Raw genomic sequence first — 19,220 nt, 5'->3', positions numbered from 1 at the left:
TTCAATTTCCAGTTTTTCACATCCTGAGCTCCAATTAATCTCCATTTCCAGCCCCAGGTAAGAATTTGAAACCTTGGGATCTCCAGTCTGGAGTCAGAGAGACCAAAAACTTTCCCAGTGTGCCAAAAAAAAGAGAAAAATTAAAAAAAGAAAGGTAATTCTGGCAGTTTCAGCCTGTCTTTAGGAGCTTTGAGCAGCAAAGAGCTGCCAAGTTTTCATTTTTCATTCACAGTTTTGGAGGTGATGGAAGTCATTAAAAAGCAGCTTCATAAAAAAAAAAAAAAGCTTCATAAAAAGTCATTAAAAAGCAGCACTTCATTCTTGGATTGCTTGTGGCTCGTTGGGATTTGTTTGTGGGATTTCACACCTGTGGTATTGAACTGTGAAAAAAAGAGATTAGGGTCTGATTCAGGTCAAAAAAACGGATTGGAAATAAAATATCTGTGGGATGGAATTCCCGTGGTTTCTGCTGATCACAGGGGGCACAGATGGTTTGGAGGGAATTCCATAAAACTTTAGAACTGGAAGTTCCACCAATGGTAGATTTTTTTTTTTTTTAATGGATTTTTTTTTAAATAGAATTTTTGGGTGGGAAGGGATCTTAAATTCATTCAGTGTCATCCCTGCCATGGCAGGGACACCTCCCACTGTCCCAGCTGCTCCAAGCCACGATGTCCAACCTTTCCTTGGATATTCCAGGGATTCTCTGGCAATTCCAGCCCAGCCAGCAATTCCTAATTCCCCAATCTCCCCTTTCCCAATTCCCTGTGTCCTGTCCCTCCATCCCTTGTCCCCAGTCCCTCTCCAGCTCTCCTGCAGCCCCTCCAGGCCCTGCAATGTGCTGGAAGCTCTCCCTGGATCCTTCCCTTCTCCAGCTGCCAATTCCCAGCTCTCCACAACCTCACATTGGATCCATCTCCTCTCCAAGGAATTGATGGATCCAGGGCCTTCCCTTGCAATCTCAGGGAACCATCAAGGCTCTCCCTTCCCTTTTCCTCTCTTTTCCATGCCCACTGTCCATCCAAATCCCTCTGGATGGATTCTGAGTGTCCTGAATCCCAGAATCCTGGGCTGCCCTGGCTGGGAAGGGAGCTCAGAGCTCATGGCAGGGACACCTCCCACATCCCAGGCTGCTCCAATCCTTCCTGGGACATTGCAGGGATCCAGGGATTCTCTGGCAATTCCAGCCCAGCCAGCAATTCCTAATTCCCCAATCTCCCCTTTCCCAATTCCCTGTGTCCTGTCCCTCCATCCCTTGTTCCCAGTCCCTCTCCAGCTCTCCTGGATTCCCTGCAATGTGCTGGAAGCTCTCCCTGAATTCCCTTCTCCAGGTGAGCACCTCCAGCTCTCCGATAATAATTGCTATTTTGAACAGCAAAAGAATCCTTTGGCACGGAATCTTTAGGAACTGCCTCTAACTGGCGTTTTGGGGTCACTAAATAACCCCAAAAAGTCAATTTCGGGCCGCTCCTCGTCACGAACAGCGCTTCAGCCGCGCCTCCCCCTGACGCCACCTCAGCGCCGCCATTGCACCTTTCACCTCAGAACTACAACTCCCGACATGCCCCGCGGCGGAGCGACTACCAGGAGCCGCGCTGAGGCGGCGCGGAACCTGCCGGGAGTTGTAGTCCTCACGGCGGCGGGGAGCGAACTACCGGCGGCCGGAGGAAGCGGGGGCGGCGGGGCCGGGGCCGGGAGCGGGGCAGAATCCCGGGATCGGGATGCGGGCACGGCCCGGGACGCCGCCTCGCTGCCCGGAGCGACACCATGCACCCGGCTGTGGCTGTGGGGCTGGTGTTCGGCGGCTGCTGCAGCAACGTGGTGTTCCTGGAGCTGCTGGCCAGGTGCGGGGCCGCCGGGAGGGTTTGGGGGGCTGAGGGGTCAGCGAGCCCATCCCGATGGGATCGGGTTGTGAGGTGCCCGCTTTGGGGGTTTGGGGTGTCCCTGTGGGGGTTTTACCCCCTCAGGCTGTGGGGCTCCTCATCGCTGAGCCCGCACCGGGATCATCGCCGTGTGAGGGGCTCCGGGGGGTTTTTGGGGTGTTTTGGGGTTTTTTTGGGGTTGTCCCAGCAAATCCCACCCCGTTACTGTGAGGAAGCTGCGCCTGGGGACGGCCGGGAATGTTCTCAGCTGGGACTGCGAGCTTGGGAATCGTGACTCGCTGCAAAGTCACCGAGTCCCCTTGAATTCCATCGTTCTGGGGATTTCACCTTCCTCACCCTGATGTTTTTGGGGATCTACCCTGATGTTTTTAAGGCATCTCATTCTAATGTTTTTGGGGACCTCATCTTCCTCACCTTGATGTTTTTAGGGATCTCACTTTTCTCACCCTGATGTTTTTGGGGATCTCACCTTGATGTTTTTAAGGATCTCATTCTGATATTTTTGGGCATCTCACCTTCCTCACCCTGATGTTTCTGGGGGGACCTCACCTTCCTCACTATGTTTTTGGAGATTTCACCCTGAAGTCTTTAGGCATCTCACCTTCCTCACCTTGATGTTTTTGGGGATTTCACCTTCCTCACCCTGATGTTTTTGGGGATCTACCCTGATGCTTTTAAGGGATCTCATTCTGATGTTTTTAGGGATCTCATCTTCCTCACCCTGATGTTTTTGGAGATCTCATCTTTCTCACCCTGATGTTTTTGGGGATCTCACCTTCCTCACCCTGATGTTTTTGGGGATCTCACCCTGATGTTTTTAGGGATCTCATTCTGATGTTTTTAGGGATCTCACCCTGGTATTTTTAGGGATCTCACCCTGATATTTTTGGGGATTGCACCTTGATGTTTTTAAGGATCTCATTCTGATATTTTTGGGGATCTCACCTTCCTCACCTTGATGTTTTTGGGGACCTTACCTTCCTCACCCTGATATTTTTAGGGATCTCACCCTGATGTTTTTAGGAATCTCACTTTCCTCACCCTGATGTTTTTGGGGGGATCTCACCTTTCTGACCCTGATATTTTTAGGGGCCTCACCTTCCTCACCCTGATGTTTTTGGGGATCTCACCCTGATGTTTTTAGGGATCTCACCCTGAAGTTTTTGGGGATCTCAGCTTCCTCACTCTGATGTTTTTAGGGATCTCACCTTTCTCACTGTCAGGAAAATTAATCCTCATCACCCTGATGTTTTTAAGGATCTCATGATGTTTTTGGGGATCTCACCCTGATGTTTTTGGGGATCTCACCTTCCTCACCCTGATGGAGGAAGGCTGGAAGGGCTTGGCAAAGGGCTGGGAAGGCCTGACTGGAAAAAAAAAAACTGATTCCTGCACTGGTTTTGGGTGTAAAATCCCAGTGAGTCAGCGTGGGGCTGCACCCCTGAGCCCTCAGAGCACTCCAGCTTTCAAACCAGCCCTTCCTCCCTCCCAGCCCATCAATATCCCAGATTTTTAATGGAAAAATGGACTGCAAAATCCAGCAGTTGGGAGTCAGGTGCTTTCACACCTGGTTGCACAACCCCTGGATAAATCAAGAAGCAGTTCCTGGAAAAAGAGATATTTTAGGGAGTTGTCTTTTCTCCCAGAGATTGCTCCAACTTCTGCTTTTCCTGCTTGACTTGTGTTGCAGCATCAGTGCCAGAGGAGGAATGAACCCTTTGGAAGCAAAGAAACCTTTGGATTTGGCTTTTTGCCACTCTTGGCTCCTCCAAGCAAACCTTAAACCAAAATATTTGACCTTACTCAAAAACTGAATTATTCAAAGGTGGCTGAACCCCAGAGCAGCAAATTCCACAAGTCCAGTTGCAGACATCAAGGAAAAAAACTGTTTTTCACACAAAACCTTCTTTTAAGCAGCACCTCTTATTGACTTTAAAAATTCCTCCATTCCTCACAGCTCAATTCTGTGCCTTTTACTTGCCCTGCTCACCTTTAGTGCCAAAATTGGGATAATACCAATTATTTTGTTTGGTTTTGGAAGGAAAAGTTCCTCCTGCAGATGAATATTCCCATAACAAACAAAATCCTGGAGCAGGAAAATGCAGTGAGCAGGCTGGTGAGGAGCAGCAAAGGTGACTGGGAATAAATTTGCTCAGGATTTATAAGGAAAATAAAGGAATGAGAAGTGTTTAGTCTGGATATGCCTGAGGGCAGACAAAAGATTTAAATGTGTGGAGAGTGACTACAGAGGAGAGGAGAGAAATATTTCTCCTGGGCTGTGGAGGCAGAACAAGAAATCTCAAATATCTTGATATAAGGGGCTTAAATTTCTGTAGAAGGGAGGTAAATCAAGCCCTAAAAATCAGATTTTCTCCCTTTCCATGGAGAGAGAGCAGGGAAACTTCTTGCTGGGAGGACTCTTTTCATTTGCCTACAGCTGAAGCAGATCTTGGGTTGATAAATTGAGATTTATCTCATTTTTTAGGTGGATCTGAGTGAGGATTGTGAGCCAAAGACAGGGACATTTCTTATCTCTTATCAGCCAGCACAAAACCCTGAGTGCCAACACTGCTGATAAAGTGGGGTCATGTCCTGGGATCTGTGATCTGGGAAAAGGTAAAGTCCAATTCTTGGATCCCAGCTTTAGAGCTCTTGTGATCCTCTCTGGAGATAAGATTGGAAATAAAGTTGGAGATAAGATTGGAAATAAGGTTGAAGATAAGATTTGCAATCCTGGAGCTTCTGGCTCTGCTTCCTCCCTTTCTCCAAGGAACTTTTGGACCTTTTCAGCCTCAGGCATTGAAGTTTTATGGACAATGATGTGGGAATTGTGGGCAGAGGGGAGTGGCTCAGGGTGGTGCCTATCCCTGGAAAAAAAAAGCAGGAAAAAGGGATTTTTCCAGTTCCTGCATTGCCCAGGTTGCTGCTGCTTCTGAGAGCTCTGTGGGGTGACTGAGGAGAATTTGGAAATTCCTGTTTTCCAGGGCATTTCCCAGCTTGAATCCTGCAAAACTGCATCCAGCATGTTCCATGAGGAGCAGGGCTCTCCCAGGAATCCTTGACCTCAGTTTCTGTATTGCACCAGAAAAAAAAAAAGGAAAAATTCCTTAAATACCTCTATTTTCCAGGAGTTTTTTTCATTATCTACCCTGCCACAGCCTCCTCTGAGCTTCTGCTTCCCAAGAAATTCTTCCCTGGGAGCTCCTTAGGGAGGATCAGGGTGCAGGGAAGGTTTTGTTTGAATTCCCTGGTGTAGAATTCCTATAAATAAACACAAACCTTGGTTTGCTCAGTGGCATTTCTGAATTCCTGGCTTCTTCTAGGAGGGGACAAAAAGGGACTGAGAGGGTCCCTTTTGAGCTAAAAATGAAATTTTTTGGGTTTTGAAACCTTGTGGAGTTGGTGTCACATGAACAAGATTTGTGGGTGTCACATGGGATTTACTGCCAGTTTTAGTCCCTTTTAGAACCTACAACCAAAGTTTTTTTTTTGGGCATCCAGAAATCCCAGGGGAAGCTTTTTTTTTTAGAGGAAATCAAACAAATCTGAAGCAAGGGACAGCACAGACTTGAGCTTGGTAGGAATGAGGAATATTGAATTTCCAGCTGCCTTTTCCCTCACCTCCAACACGCAGAGCAGCTTTTAGGAAGGGACAGAATCCTCCTAAAACCACTTTCCATGGGGAAAAGGGAAATCCAGCAGTTTTTAGTTTTGCTTCTTGTCCTGACTGAGCAAATTCAGGTGGATAAACCAAGAGTGAAGCTTCTCCAGGGTGAGGCTCAGGAGCTGCTGCCTGTTTTTGTTGATTTAGAGTTTGTTCTCCATGGGATGGCTCTGATGTTTGTCTCTCCATGCCTGCAGGCAGTTCCCAGGGTGTGGGAACATCGTGACCTTCTCCCAGTTCCTGTTTATTGCAGTGGAAGGTTTTATCTTCGAGGCCAATTTTGGGAGGAAGAGCCCAGCCATCCCCATCAGGTACAAATCCAAGGTTTTTCCCAGTCAGGAATTGCACCTGGATCTCTCTTATCTCCAAAAATGTTTTGTATAAAATGGCTTTTCCACTTATCCTGGGTAATCCCATCTGCAGAGCCACGTTGGGAGGGAAGCTGGATAAAATCCACACTCATTTATCAGGAATTTTTAATGGGAAATTGCCCTGTCTTGGGAAGAGTTTTGCACAGGGAAGAGTTTGCTGTGCTTAAAGAGCTTTTTATCTCTGGGATTTGGTGTGGTGGGAGTGGAAAAATCACCCAAATTCACATTGCATTTCTCCAGTGGGGATGAACTTGGTGACACACCCGGGAGTTCTGCTTTGCTCCAGACCTCTCTGTGCATCCCATGCTCATTCCTGAGGGGTCTCTCAGCATCTCAGGGAGGTTCCTGCCCATCTCCTGGGTGTTTATCCATCTTTCAGGAACTATTTCATCATGGTGGCCATGTTCTTCACCGTCAGTGTGGTCAATAACTACGCCCTGAACCTGAACATCGCGATGCCGCTGCACATGATCTTCCGCTCGGTGAGCTCCTCCTCCCCTCCTCCTCCTCCTCCTCCTCCTCCTCCTCCTGGGGCTGCCATCCCATCATTTCTGCTGTGTCCTGCCACCTGAGAGCACCAAACCCCTCTGGAGATCCTGAATTCCAGCTGGTGGGAGAGCAGCTTCTCTCCAAAGCTCAGCTGCAAAGGTTTCACTGGATGGTGTTGATCATTAAATTCCAGATTAATTCTTAAATTAAACAGGGAAACAGCCTCAGACAGGCTTTGGAATTCCAAAGGTGAGGGGGAAGTGACAGTGACAAACCAATCCCAGACTCTGGCTGGCCAAAAGGATCCAGCTTTCCCTGCCACCAAATTAATGTTCTGGTCTTGAACTCAGGTCAGAGCATGGATTTGAGATTTGGAATTTGGCCTAATTCCACCTGCACAGGTCTTTGCTTTGGAAAAAAAACCAACATTGAACTGCATCTTCCCTTAATTGTGGATGAGTTCCAAGCTAAAAGATCTTTTCAAACCCAAAGAAATGGAGCCCCAGCTGTTCAGGATAACAAAATCTGCTGATGGCAGCTGTTTGCCCTGGGGGTGGAATATCTGCAGTTAGGAGAGGTTCAAAAGGATAAAACCAGCCCAGACTGAAGGAGATGTCTCCACATGAGCTGTGAGGGGTGGTTCTGGTCCTCCAGTCAGTCCCTGGAGCTGGGCTCCTGTTCCCAGTTAAACCAGTGGGAACTGACCAGGTCTGGTCACACACTAAAGAAAAAAAGGAGAAATCCAACCCAGTATCTTTGTTCCCAAGGCACCCAGCTCACCTTCTCCCCTTTTCCTGGATGAAGGGACTCAGAATCATGGAATCACTGAGGCAGAAAAAGAACTTTAAACTCACGGAGTCCAACCATTCCCAGCACTGCCAAGGCCACCACTGCCCCTTGTCCCCAAGTGCCACATCCTCATGGCTTTAAATCCCTCCAAGGGGACTCCACCTGCCCTGGGCAGCTGTGCCAGGGCTGGAAAACCCTTTCAGGGCAGGAATTTTCCCAATATCCAACCTTAAGGAAGCTGCTTCTTCTCCCTATCAGTTTTCCTGCTTCAAACCTGTCATTTCTCTTTGGCATCCAGCACACATTTTTGTGTTTGTAGTGTCCCTCTGAACTGAGCATCCCAGTCTGGGGAATTCTGGCCTGCTGACCTGTTTTGGTTTTCCCTTTTTTTTTTTTCTTTTTTTCCCCAGGGTTCTCTCATAGCAAGCATGGCTCTTGGGATCATCATCCTGAAGAAAAGGTAAATCACAGACGTCATATCTTTGGGGAATGCTCTGCCACAGACTTCATCCTGGTGGCTGTCTCATTAAATATTCTGATTTTAATGATGGGAAACTGGGACAGAGAGCATGGAACAGAGGCTGAAACATCTCCTTCTGCATTTCCACCTCTCCCTCCTTTCTTGGGTGGAATTATGGGCTGGGAAGAGATTTTCCACACAGCTGCAGGCTCTGTGTTCACTCCTGGCTGTTGTGGAATTCTCCTGGGGGATGCTGTGCTGGCTGTGGTGGGATGGAGCTCAGTGCCTCCCTCCTGCTGGGGATTGGGGCTCCAGCAGTGCTGAGAACAGGCAGAGAACAGGCTGAGAACAGGCTGGGAACAGGCAGAGAACAGGCAGGGAACAGGCAGAGAACAGGCTGAGAACAGGCTGAGAACAGGCAGAGAGAACAGGCAGAGAGCAGGCAGGGAACAGGCAGAGAACAGGCTGAGAACAGGCTGAGAACAGGCAGAGAGAACAGGCAGAGAGCAGGCTGAGAACAGGCAGAGAGCAGGCTGGGAACAGGCTGAGAACAGGTAGAGAACAGGTAGAGAACAGGCTGAGAGAACAGGCAGAGAGCAGGCTGGGAACAGGCTGAGAACAAGCTGAGAACAGGATGAGAACAGGCTGAGAACCGGCTGAGAACAGGCAGAGAACAGGCAGAGAACAGGCTGAGAACAGGCAGAGAGCAGGCAGAGAACAGACAGAGAACAGGCAGAGAGCAGGCTGAGAACAGGCTGAGAACAGGCAGAGAGAACAGGCAGAGAACAGGCAGAGAGCAGGCTGAGAACAGACAGAGAACAGGCAGAGAACAGGCAGAGAGCAGGCAGAGAACAGACAGAGAGCAGGCTGAGAACAGGCAGAGAGCAGGCAGAGAGAACAGACAGAGAACAGGCAGAGAGCAGGCTGAGAACAGGCTGAGAGCAGGCAGAGAGAACAGGCAGAGAACAGGCTGAGAACAGGCTGAGAGAACAAGCTGATAACAGGTAGAGAACAGGCAGAGAACAGACAGAGAACAGGCTGAGAACAGGCAGAGAGCAGGCTGAGAACAGGCAGAGAACAGGCAGAGAGAGAGCAGGCTGAGAACAGGCAGAGAACAGGCTGAGAACAGGCAGAGAGCAGGCTGAGAACAGGCAGAGAGCAGGCTGGGAACAGGCTGAGAACAAGCTGAGAACAGGCTGAGAACAGGCTGAGAATAGGCAGAGAGCAGGCAGAGAACAGGCTGAGAACAGGCTGAGAGAACAGGCAGAGAGCAGGCTGAGAACAGGCAGAGAGCAGGCTGAGAACAGGCAGAGAACAAGCTGAGAACAGGCAGAGAACAGGCAGAGAACAGGCAGAGAGAACAGGTAGAGAACAGGCTGAGAACAGGCAGAGAGCAGGCAGAGAGCAGGCAGAGAACAGGCTGAAAACAGGCTGAGAACAGGATGAGAACAGGCAGAGAACAGGCAGAGAACAGGCAGAGAACAGGCAGAGAACAGGCTGAGAACAGGCAGAGAACAGGCTGACAGAGAACAGGCTGACAGTGCTGCTGTTGTGGCTGGCAATGAGCTGTGCCTGCACAGAGCCAAGGCTGGAGCTGTGGGATAAACTGGGATAAGTGGTGGGAGAAACCGGGATTCATGTTGGGAGAAACTGGGGTAAACTGGGATAAATATTGGGATAAACTGGGGTAAATGTTGGGATAAACTGTGTAAATATTGGGAGAAACTGGGATAAATATTGGGAGGATCTGGGGTAAATTTTTGGATAAACTCGGATAAATATCAGGATAAACTGGGGTATATGTTGGTATAAACTGGGGTAAATATTGGGATAAACTGGGGTAAATATTGGGATATACTGGGATAAATATCAAGAGAAACTGGGATAAATATTGGGATAAACTGGGGTCAGTATTGGGATAAACTGGAGTAAATATTGGGATAAATGCTGGGATAAACTGGGATAAATATCAAGAGAAACTGGGATAAATATTGGGATAAACTGAGGTAAATGCTGGGATAAATTGGGGTAAATAATGGGAGAAACTGGGATAAATATTGGGAGAAACTGGGGTAAATTTTTGGATAAACTCGGATAAATATCAGGATAAACTTGCGTATATGTTGGTATAAACTGGGGTAAATATTGGGATAAACTGGGGTAAATAATGGGAGAAACTGGGGTAAGTATTGGGATAAACTGGGGTAAATATTGGGATAAATTGGGGTAAATAATGGGAGAAACTGGGGTAAGTATTGGGATAAACTGGGGTAAATATTGGGATAAACTGGGATAAATGCTGGGATAAATATTGGGATAAACTGGGCTAAATATTGAGTGAAACTGGAATAAATATTGGGATAAACTGGAATAAATATTGGGATAAACTGGAGTAAATTTTGGGATAAACTGGGCTAAATGCTGGGAGAACAGCTGCTGTAGGTGCTGGGCTGGCTCAGCTGCCCCCCAGGGCTGGGAGGTGGCAGTGAGTGAGCTGCTGTCCCAGTGTGGAGCAGGGATGACAGCAGCAGGGACAGCAGGGACAGCAGCAGGGACAGCAGCAGCAGGGACAGCAGGGACAGCAGCAGGGACAGCAGCAGGCAGGGACAGCAGCAGGGACAGCAGGCAGGGACAGCAGCAGCAGGGACAGCAGGCAGGGACAGCAGCAGGGAGGGACAGCAGCAGGGACAGTAGCAGGGACAGCAGGAGGCAGGGACAGCAGGCAGGGACAGCAGCAGGGACAGCAGGAGGCAGGGACAGCAGCAGGGACAGCAGCAGGGACAGCAGGCCTGTACAGCAGGGACAGCAGCAGGGACAGCAGGGACAGCAGGAGGCAGGGACAGCAGCAGGGAGGGACAGCAGCAGGGAGGGACAGCAGCAGGGACAGCAGCAGCAGGGACAGCAGCAGGGACAGCAGGAGGCAGGGACAGCAGCAGGCAGGGACAGCAGCAGGGAGGGACAGCAGCAGGGACAGCAGCAGGGACAGCAGCAGGGACAGCAGGAGGCAGGGACAGCAGGCAGGGACAGCAGCAGGGACAGCAGCAGGGAGGGACAGCAGCAGGGACAGCAGCAGGGACAGCAGCAGCAGGGACAGCAGGCAGGGACAGCAGCAGGGAGGGACAGCAGCAGGGACAGCAGCAGGGACAGCAGGAGGCAGGGACAGCAGGCAGGGACAGCAGCAGGGACAGCAGCAGCAGGGGCAGCAGCAGGGACAGCAGGAGGGACAGCAGCAGCAGGGACAGCAGGCAGGGACAGCAGCAGCAGGGACAGCAGCAGGGACAGCAGCAGGGACAGCAGCAGGGACAGCAGCTTGGTCAGCAGGGACAGCAGCAGGGACAGCAGGAGGCAGGGACAGCAGCAGGGAGGGACAGCAGCAGGGACAGCAGCAGGGACAGCAGGAGGGACAGCAGCAGTGACAGCAGGCAGGGACAGCAGCAGGGACAGCAGCAGCAGGGACAGCAGGAGGCAGGGACAGCAGCAGGGACAGCAGCAGGGACAGCAGCAGGGACAGCAGCAGGGACAGCAGCAGGGACAGCAGCAGGGACAGCAGCAGGGACAGCAGCAGGGACAGCAGGGACAGCAGCAGTGACAGCAGCAGGGACAGCAGCAGGGACAGCAGCAGCAGGGACAGCAGCAGCAGGGACAGCAGGGACAGCAGGAGGCAGGAGCAGCAGGCAGGGACAGCAGCAGGGACAGCAGCAGGGACAGCAGCAGGGACAGCAGGCAGGGCTGGTGACATGTCCCTTGTCCCCTGTGCAGGTACAGTGTGTCCAAGTACACCTCCATAGCCCTGGTGTCCCTGGGCATCTTCACCTGCACCTTCATGTCTGCCAAGCAAGTGGTAAGGACTGGGGAGGGACAGGGTCACACTGGGAGCCTCAGGAATTCCCTTTTCTGATTATTCATGAGCTTTTCCTCCTGGTTTGATTTTTCCTGTGGTTTGGATGTACAGATTTGTGGTTTCATTTAATTACATGTTGCTTTTTGTTGGGAATAAATATATTTTTTTAATTTTTTTTTGCCTCAGAGGTAACAGAAAAAAGCTGCTTTTTTTTTTGCCTTGTTGCAGGCAGGAGCAGGTGAATCCTAAATAAAACTGAACCATCTGAAATCCTCCCTCTTCCCACCCCACAAGAGATTGTTGTCTTTCAGGCTGGATTTTTCCCTGAAAATAAAGTTGCCTGTGCTTGGAGAGCAGGAGGGAGGGAAGCAAATCCATGTGGAAAACACTCAGAGCTTTTCCTGGGGCAGCACCCTCAGCCTGACCCTGTCAGCTGGTGACAAAAAAATGGCACAAAGTTGTAGCAAAGTGAAAATTGGCTGCACTTAATCCAGCTGAGAGAGGCTGGGATGAAAGGGAGCTGTCAAAGCTCCAAATTCCCCATCATTTCAGAGCTTTTTATCCTCACAGTGGCTGAGGAAGGGCTGGGCTGTTAATCCAGATCAGCTCCCAGCAGGGCTGGAATTTTGGGATAGAGCTGACAGTTGGGCAAAGGTGAATAATTTGATTTTCCCTGAACCACAGGGAGAGAGCTGAGGCAAGTCAAGTTGTGCCCTCAGCCTGATTTCCTCAATTTCTTAACCATAAACTTGGATTTAGTTGTGTTTTTAGATCTTGAATGGGGATTGGCCAGAGTCCAGGAAATGGGGACACAGGAATGTGGGAATGGGGACACAGGAATGTGGGAATGGGGACACAGGAACCTGGGAATGGGACACAGGAACCTGGGAATGGGGCACAGGAACCTGGGAATGGGGACACAGGAACGTGGGAATGGGACACAGGAACCTGGGAATGGGACACAGGAATGTGGGAATGGGGCACAGGAATGTGGGAATGGGACACAGGAGCCTGGGAATGGGGACACAGGAGCCTGGGAATGGGGACACAGGAACCTGGGAATGGGGCACAGGAATGTGGGAATGGGACACAGGAACCTGGGAATGGGGACACAGGAGCCTGGGAATGGGGACACAGGAACGTGAGAATGGGGACACAGGAATGTGGGAATGGGACACAGGAACCTGGGAATGGGGACACAGGAACATGGGAATGGGGACACAGGAGCCTGGGAATGGGGACACAGAGCCTGGGAATGGGGACACAGGAACCTGGGAATGGGGACACAGGAATGTGGGAATGGGACACAGGAATCTGGGAATGGGGACACAGGAATGTGGGAATGGGACACAGGAACATGGGAATGGGGACACAGGAATGTGGGAATGGGACACAGGAACCTGGGAATGGGACACAGGAACCTGGGAATGGGGACACAGGAACCTGGGAATGGGATACAGGAAGCTGGGAATGGGACACAGGAACCAGGGAATGGGGACACAGGAATCTGGGAATGGGGACACAGGAACCTGGGAATGGGACACAGGAATGTGGGAATGGGACACTGGAACCAGGGAATGGGGACACAGGAATGTGGGAATGGGACACAGGAACATGGGAATGGGGACACAGGAATGTGGGAATGGGATACAGGAACCTGGGAATGGGGACACAGGAACCTGGGAATGGGACACAGGAACCTGGGAATGGGGACACAGGAACCTGGGAATGGGGACACAGGAACGTGGGAATGGGACACAGGAACCTGGGAATGGGACACAGGAATGTGGGAATGGGGCACAGGAATGTGGGAATGGGACACAGGAGCCTGGGAATGGGGACACAGGAGCCTGGGAATGGGGACACAGGAACCTGGGAATGGGACACAGGAACCTGGGAATGGGGCACAGGAATGTGGGAATGGGACACAGGAACCTGGGAATGGGGACACAGGAACCTGGGAATGGGACACAGGAACTTGGGAATGGGGACACAGGAATGTGGGAATGGGACACAGGAACATGGGAATGGGGACACAGGAACCTGGGAATGGGACACAGGAATGTGGGAATGGGGACACAGGAACCTGGGAATGGGGACACAGGAATGTGGGAATGGGACACAGGAACCTGGGAATGGGGCACAGGAATGTGGGAATGGGACACAGGAACCTGGGAATGGGGACACAGGAACCTGGGAATGGGACACAGGAACTTGGGAATGGGGACACAGGAATGTGGGAATGGGACACAGGAACATGGGAATGGGGACACAGGAACCTGGGAATGGGACACAGGAATGTGGGAATGGGGACACAGGAACCTGGGAATGGGGACACAGGAATGTGGGAATGGGACACAGGAACCTGGGAATGGGGACACAGGAACCTGGGAATGGGACACAGGAATGTGGGAATGGGATACAGGAATCTGGGAATGGGACACAGGAACCTGGGAATGGGGACACAGGAATTTGGGAATGGAGACACAGAGCCTGGGAATGGGGACACAGGAATGTGGGAATGGGGACACAGAAACCTGGGAATGGGATGAGGGCACAGGAAGCTGGGAATGGACTGGCTTTGAGAGCTTGACAAGTGACCCTGATTATTTTTGTGCTTTAAAGGGTTCAGTCTCATCAAACCAGGCTGTTCCTTTCAGGAAAAATCCTGATTTATCAGACTCTGCCCCTTTTCTGCTGGAATCTCTGCATCCCTGGGGCAGGGACCTGCTGGCTCTTGGTGACTCTTGTGTCTCCCTTCAGGCATCTGACTCCAGCTTAAATCAAGAGGATGGACCCCAGGCTTTCCTCTGGTGGTTGCTGGGTATGTGAGGGCCACATTTCTGGGATGCTGGCAGGATTCTTGGAATTCTCTTGGCCAAAGCCTGGAGCAGAGAGGGAGAGGAGAGGGGCTGGGGCTGCTGCAGGTGTTCCTTCAGCACAGGATTTCACAGAGGAGGCTTTAAACTCTGCTTTAAACTCTGCTTTTCTACCTCCAACCTGGGTCTACTGGTGGCTTTGTGGGAAATCTGGGATTGATTATTATCAGAAGTGGCACAAACTGCGTTCCTGTTTTTTTTAAGAGATCTCTTGGATCTCAACCTATAATCAAACCCCAGAACTGTTACCAGTTGTCTTATCAAGTCTGGGAATTTTGTGGGGTTTTTTGCCCTGAAAGCCAAATTTGGTGAGTTGAAGCTGCAGGGCTATGCTTCCCTTGCAGGTATTGCTGCCCTCACCTTTGCCCTGCTGATGTCTGCCAGGATGGGGATTTTCCAGGAGACTCTGTACCAGAAATTTGGGAAGCACTCCAAGGAAGCCCTGTTCTACAACGTGAGTCCTTGGGGCATTCCCTGCTCCAGGCTCCCTTCCACTGCTGGATTGGGCACAAAAAGGATCCCCCACTGCAGGATGGAGCAGTGAGGAGCCTGTTCTGATCCAGCAGGGAATTGGGGTGGATTCCCACCCCTGATCCCACCATGGATTTGTTTCTCCCCCCAGCACGCCCTGCCACTCCCAGGATTCCTGCTCCTGGCTCCCAACATTTACCAGCATGCTGTGCTCTTCAACCAGTCTGGTGAGGATCTGTGCTCCTGGCCTTTGCCTTTCCTCTGGAAAATCCCTCTGGGAAGTTTCCTTCCTGCAGTTGTGCATGCTGGCAGCTCGGGGGGTTTTCCAAGCCCCTTGAATTTTGAGGAATTTTTGCAGGAAGGAATTCCTGGCTGTGAGGGTGGGGAGGAGCTGGGATGGAATTCCCAGAGAAGCTGTGGCTGCTCCTGGATCCCTGAAAGTGTCCAAGGCCAGCTTGGACAGGGCTTGGAGTACTCTGGGAGAATGGAAAGTGTCCCTGCCCATGGCAGGGGGTGGAATTTGAGGAACCATTCCATGATTCCATAATTAAAGCCCAAGTTTCTTATTAATTGCCACACACCAACCACCAAGAGTGATCCCTGGGAAAAGCAATGTGGTAGCTCAAAAATCCTAATCCTCAGTGAGGGATATAAACATGAACTTGCTGGGATTTTTTTTTTTTGCTGCTGCTCCTCAGGATTTGCCATGGGAGCAGAGTGGATTCCTCCAGCACAAGAGCTCTGACACAGGAGAGCGAGACAGAGCTTTTCTCTTAATGTTTTTCCTAATTTTTCCTTATTTTCCCACTGGAATTGCCAGGCTGCAGGGAGGGTCCTGGATCATGGTTAGTCCTGGGAAGGAGGGAACTCCTCCAGCAGTGACCTCATCCCATCCTTTATTTCCTGCAGAGCTGTTCCAGGTGCCAGTGCTCGGCCTGACCCTGCCAATCATGTGGTTCTACCTCCTCATGAATGTCATCACCCAGTATCCTTTATCCTTTTTCCTTTATCCTTTATCCTTTATCCTCTATCCTCTATCCCACTGGGGTGGCACAGCAGGATTGGGCTGGGTTCCTAAATCCTTGGAGTCTTCCCTGCCCTTGGCAGCTGCTGTTGGTGTAACTCCAAAAATACAGGGAAAGGGAACTTTGGTTTTTTAGGTTGGATTTGATGATCTCAAAAGACTTAAAGGTCTTTTCCACCTGGTTCATTGTGGGATTCTGGGAATTCTGCTCCATGGAAAGTGAGGAGTTTGGAGTTTCTGTTGTCCAACTCAGCTGGGACAATCTGAGATTTGGGGTTTCCCTGAGTTTGGAGTGTCCTGTTCCACCCCAGCTGATCCCAGGAGGGAATTTCCCCTTATCCACAGCAGGCTGCCCATCTCCCCAAAGGGAATCAATCAATCAATCAATCAATCAATCAATCAGTGTCCAGCCCTGCTCTCCCTTAACCCCCTGCCCCAGGTACGTCTGCATCCGCGGCGTGTTCATCCTGACCACGGAGTGCACGTCCCTCACCGTCACCCTGGTGGTGACACTCCGAAAATTCGTCAGCCTCATCTTCTCCATCCTCTACTTCCAGAACCCCTTCACAGGCTGGCACTGGCTGGGCACTGCCTTTGTCTTCGTGGGCACCCTGATGTACACAGAGGTGTGGAACAGCCTGGGGCCCCTCCTGGCCCGCTGCAGGAGCAGGGGGCTGAAGGAGGAGTGAACCAGGCACTTCCTGCAGGGACCTTTCTGTGGTTTTCCAGAGCAGAGCAGAGCAGCAGGGAGCCCCTCCCCAGGGGGTGTTTTTATAACAGGGGAGGTGTTGGCTGTGCCAAGCTCCTGGGAAATGGGGATCCTCTGCTGGGAATGGATTATGGAGAAACAATCTGGTTATTTTCTGTGAGTCAGCATTTTTATGTGACCCTTTTGCTTCCAAGGTTTTCTCTTTTTTTTTCTTTTTTTAAGGAAAAGCTGACTCAGAGCTTTGTTGGGAGCCCAACTTTTGTGGTGTTGGCTTGGATCAGCTGGACCCTGAGCCAGTCTGGTGCTGACCTTTGATTGTCCCAGAGTCTGGAGCTGATGGCTGAGCCCCATTCCAGTGGGAATCCCTGATCCCTGTGCTGGGAGCCTGTGGGATGCAGCCCCAGCTGGAGCTGCCAGTGGATCCTGAGAGGGCTGGGTTTATTCTCCCTTTCCCAGTTGGGATCAGCTTCCCCATGGCTTTTGTGTCAGCCTGGCAAAGGCTCCTTGTCCCTCAGTGTCACACCTGCTTGTTTTCCTGGAGTTTCCCTGCAGTTTTCCTGCAGCAGCACCTTGTTCCCATTCCTGCTCAGCTGGGACAGTTGAGGCATCCAGGAGGGATAAAGGAAAAATGATGGAAAAAAAAAATCCCAACATGATGGAAAGGCAGCACCCATCCCAAGCACTCCCTGAGCCAAGGTCACCTTTCCAAAACTACTTCATTTTATTTTTTTTTATCAGCTGTCTGGGATAATCCTCTTCCCAGCTTTCCTGGCTTCATCCTTGGGGATGGGGAAAGGCTCCATGCTGTACTGGGAGCACTGGTCTAGCCCCAGCCCCAAATCCCAGTGTGGGAAAAGGGAACTCTGTCCCAGGCAGAGCCAGGTGGTGCTGCCAGGACCTGCAGCTCCATCCTGAGGTCCTGAAGGATTTTTTTTTTCCCAGTTTCCATTTTTCCTGAGCCTGAAAAACTGAATTTCAAGTGCCATGGGATTTTTCCAAGGGTTTTGTAGATGGGGAGGCTGAGCTGGTGTAGGTCAGGTGTTGTTCCAGCTGTTTGTGGTGGCTCCAGGGACACAGAGAGAGGCAAAACTTTATCCCTGATTTTCATCTTCCAAGCTCTTCACATGGAGCTTCAGCTGGGACTGGGGAGGTGGGGAAGCCAAGAGAAATTTGGGATGAAGGATTTTAGGAATAGGGTGAGGTTTTTCAGAGATCAGACATGGTGGGGAAACAGTGGAGCCATAACTCAAGATCTGTGGGTGTTTTATCCAGGGGTTCTGGGATCCAGGGATTGTAAAAACCAGGGATTGTTTGATCCAGGGATTGTAGGAACCAGGGATTGTGGGATCCAGGGATTGTGATATCCAGGCTTTGTGGGATCCAGGGATTGTAGGAACCAGGGATTGTGGGATCCAGGGATTGTGGGATCCAGGGATTGTGATATCCAGGCTTTGTGGGATCCAGGGATTGGGGGATCCAGGGATTGTAGGAATCAGGGATTGTGGGATCCAGGCATTGTTTGATCCAGGGATTGTAAGAACCAGGGATTGTAGGATCCAGGGATTGTAAGAACCAGGGATTGTAGGATCCAGGCATTGTAGGATCCAGGCATTGTTTTATCCAGGACTGAGCAGAGCTGACACAGCTGTAACACTCCAGGTGTGACATTCTGTGCATACCTTGGGTCACTTTTCCTCTCCAGGACCTTGTGTGTTGTCCCCAATTCCCATGGGACACGGGAATATTTGGGGGATTTGGGCATTCCCTTTTTTAAACCATGTGCTTTTCACTCCCAACACATCAACTGTGAGTTGTTTGTTGCTGTCAGGGATTTTTTTTTTTTAAACTCCCTGGTGTGATCAGTGTTTGGAATATTTATAGGCAGCAATTCCCTTCCTGCTGGAGGACAGAGGAGGAAAGGTCCAGGCAGAGGGGCCTTGTTAGCCAAAATTAATTAAATCCAGGCTCCCCTCCAGGCTGGGGGCTGCTGTTTAGTTTGGTTTTAATGTTTGTGTAGAGATCAGAGCACCTATTTTTTAGCAGAGGTTGGAAAAGGGAAGGACCCCACTGCTTTTGGGGTGGCTGGTTGGGTTTAGGGTGGGGTTTGGGATGGTTTTTTTAAAGTGAAATAAATCTGTATCCTCTTCAAAGGTTGCTTGGTTTGTTTCTCATTTCATGCTGTGCTGGTGACTGGAAAATTAATGGAATCATGGAATTGTTTAGGTTGGAAAAGCCCTCTAAGATCATCCAATATTACCAGCAGTGCCAAGGCCACCACTCATCCATGTCCCCAAGTGCCATATCCACACAGCTTTGAAGGGATGGGGACTCCACTGTTCAACCTTTTCCAGGAAGAAATTTTCCATAAATATCCAATCTAAGTCAAAACTCACCAGTTTTCTTTAATATGAGAGAAAATAGGGAAGGCTCATCCTGGCTGGGTGAAGTTCAGGAGAAAACCCCACCATGAGATCCAGGGACACAGGGAATGGCTCCCACTGCCAGAGGGCAGGGATGGATGGGATCCTGGGAATTAGGAATTGCCAGAGCAGCTGTGGCTGCCCCTGCATCCCTGGAATGTCCAAGGAAAGGTTGGACACTGGGGCTTGGAGCACCCTGGGATAGTGGGAGGTGTCCCTG

General features: G+C 50.6%; 1 protein-coding gene across 1 annotated transcript; it reads left to right on the top strand.

Annotated features, from left to right (window-relative positions):
* Positions 1-1,654: 1,654 nt before the first annotated feature.
* On the top strand, positions 1,655-18,734 carry SLC35B4 (solute carrier family 35 member B4). The gene is made up of 10 exons (XM_056482283.1): positions 1,655-1,844; positions 5,745-5,858; positions 6,298-6,400; positions 7,607-7,656; positions 11,416-11,497; positions 14,261-14,321; positions 14,721-14,830; positions 14,999-15,074; positions 15,757-15,832; positions 16,311-18,734. Exons 1-10 carry the CDS (start codon positions 1,768-1,770, stop codon positions 16,558-16,560), a joined length of 999 nt encoding a protein of 332 aa, XP_056338258.1. The 5' UTR covers positions 1,655-1,767; the 3' UTR covers positions 16,561-18,734.
* The last annotated feature ends 486 nt before the right edge of the window (positions 18,735-19,220 follow it).

The sequence above is a fragment of the Oenanthe melanoleuca genome, chromosome 1A (assembly GCF_029582105.1).
Source record: "Oenanthe melanoleuca isolate GR-GAL-2019-014 chromosome 1A, OMel1.0, whole genome shotgun sequence".
In the NCBI taxonomy this organism is placed as follows: Eukaryota; Metazoa; Chordata; class Aves; order Passeriformes; family Muscicapidae; genus Oenanthe; species Oenanthe melanoleuca.
This window is presented reverse-complemented; position numbering and strand designations above follow the sequence as displayed.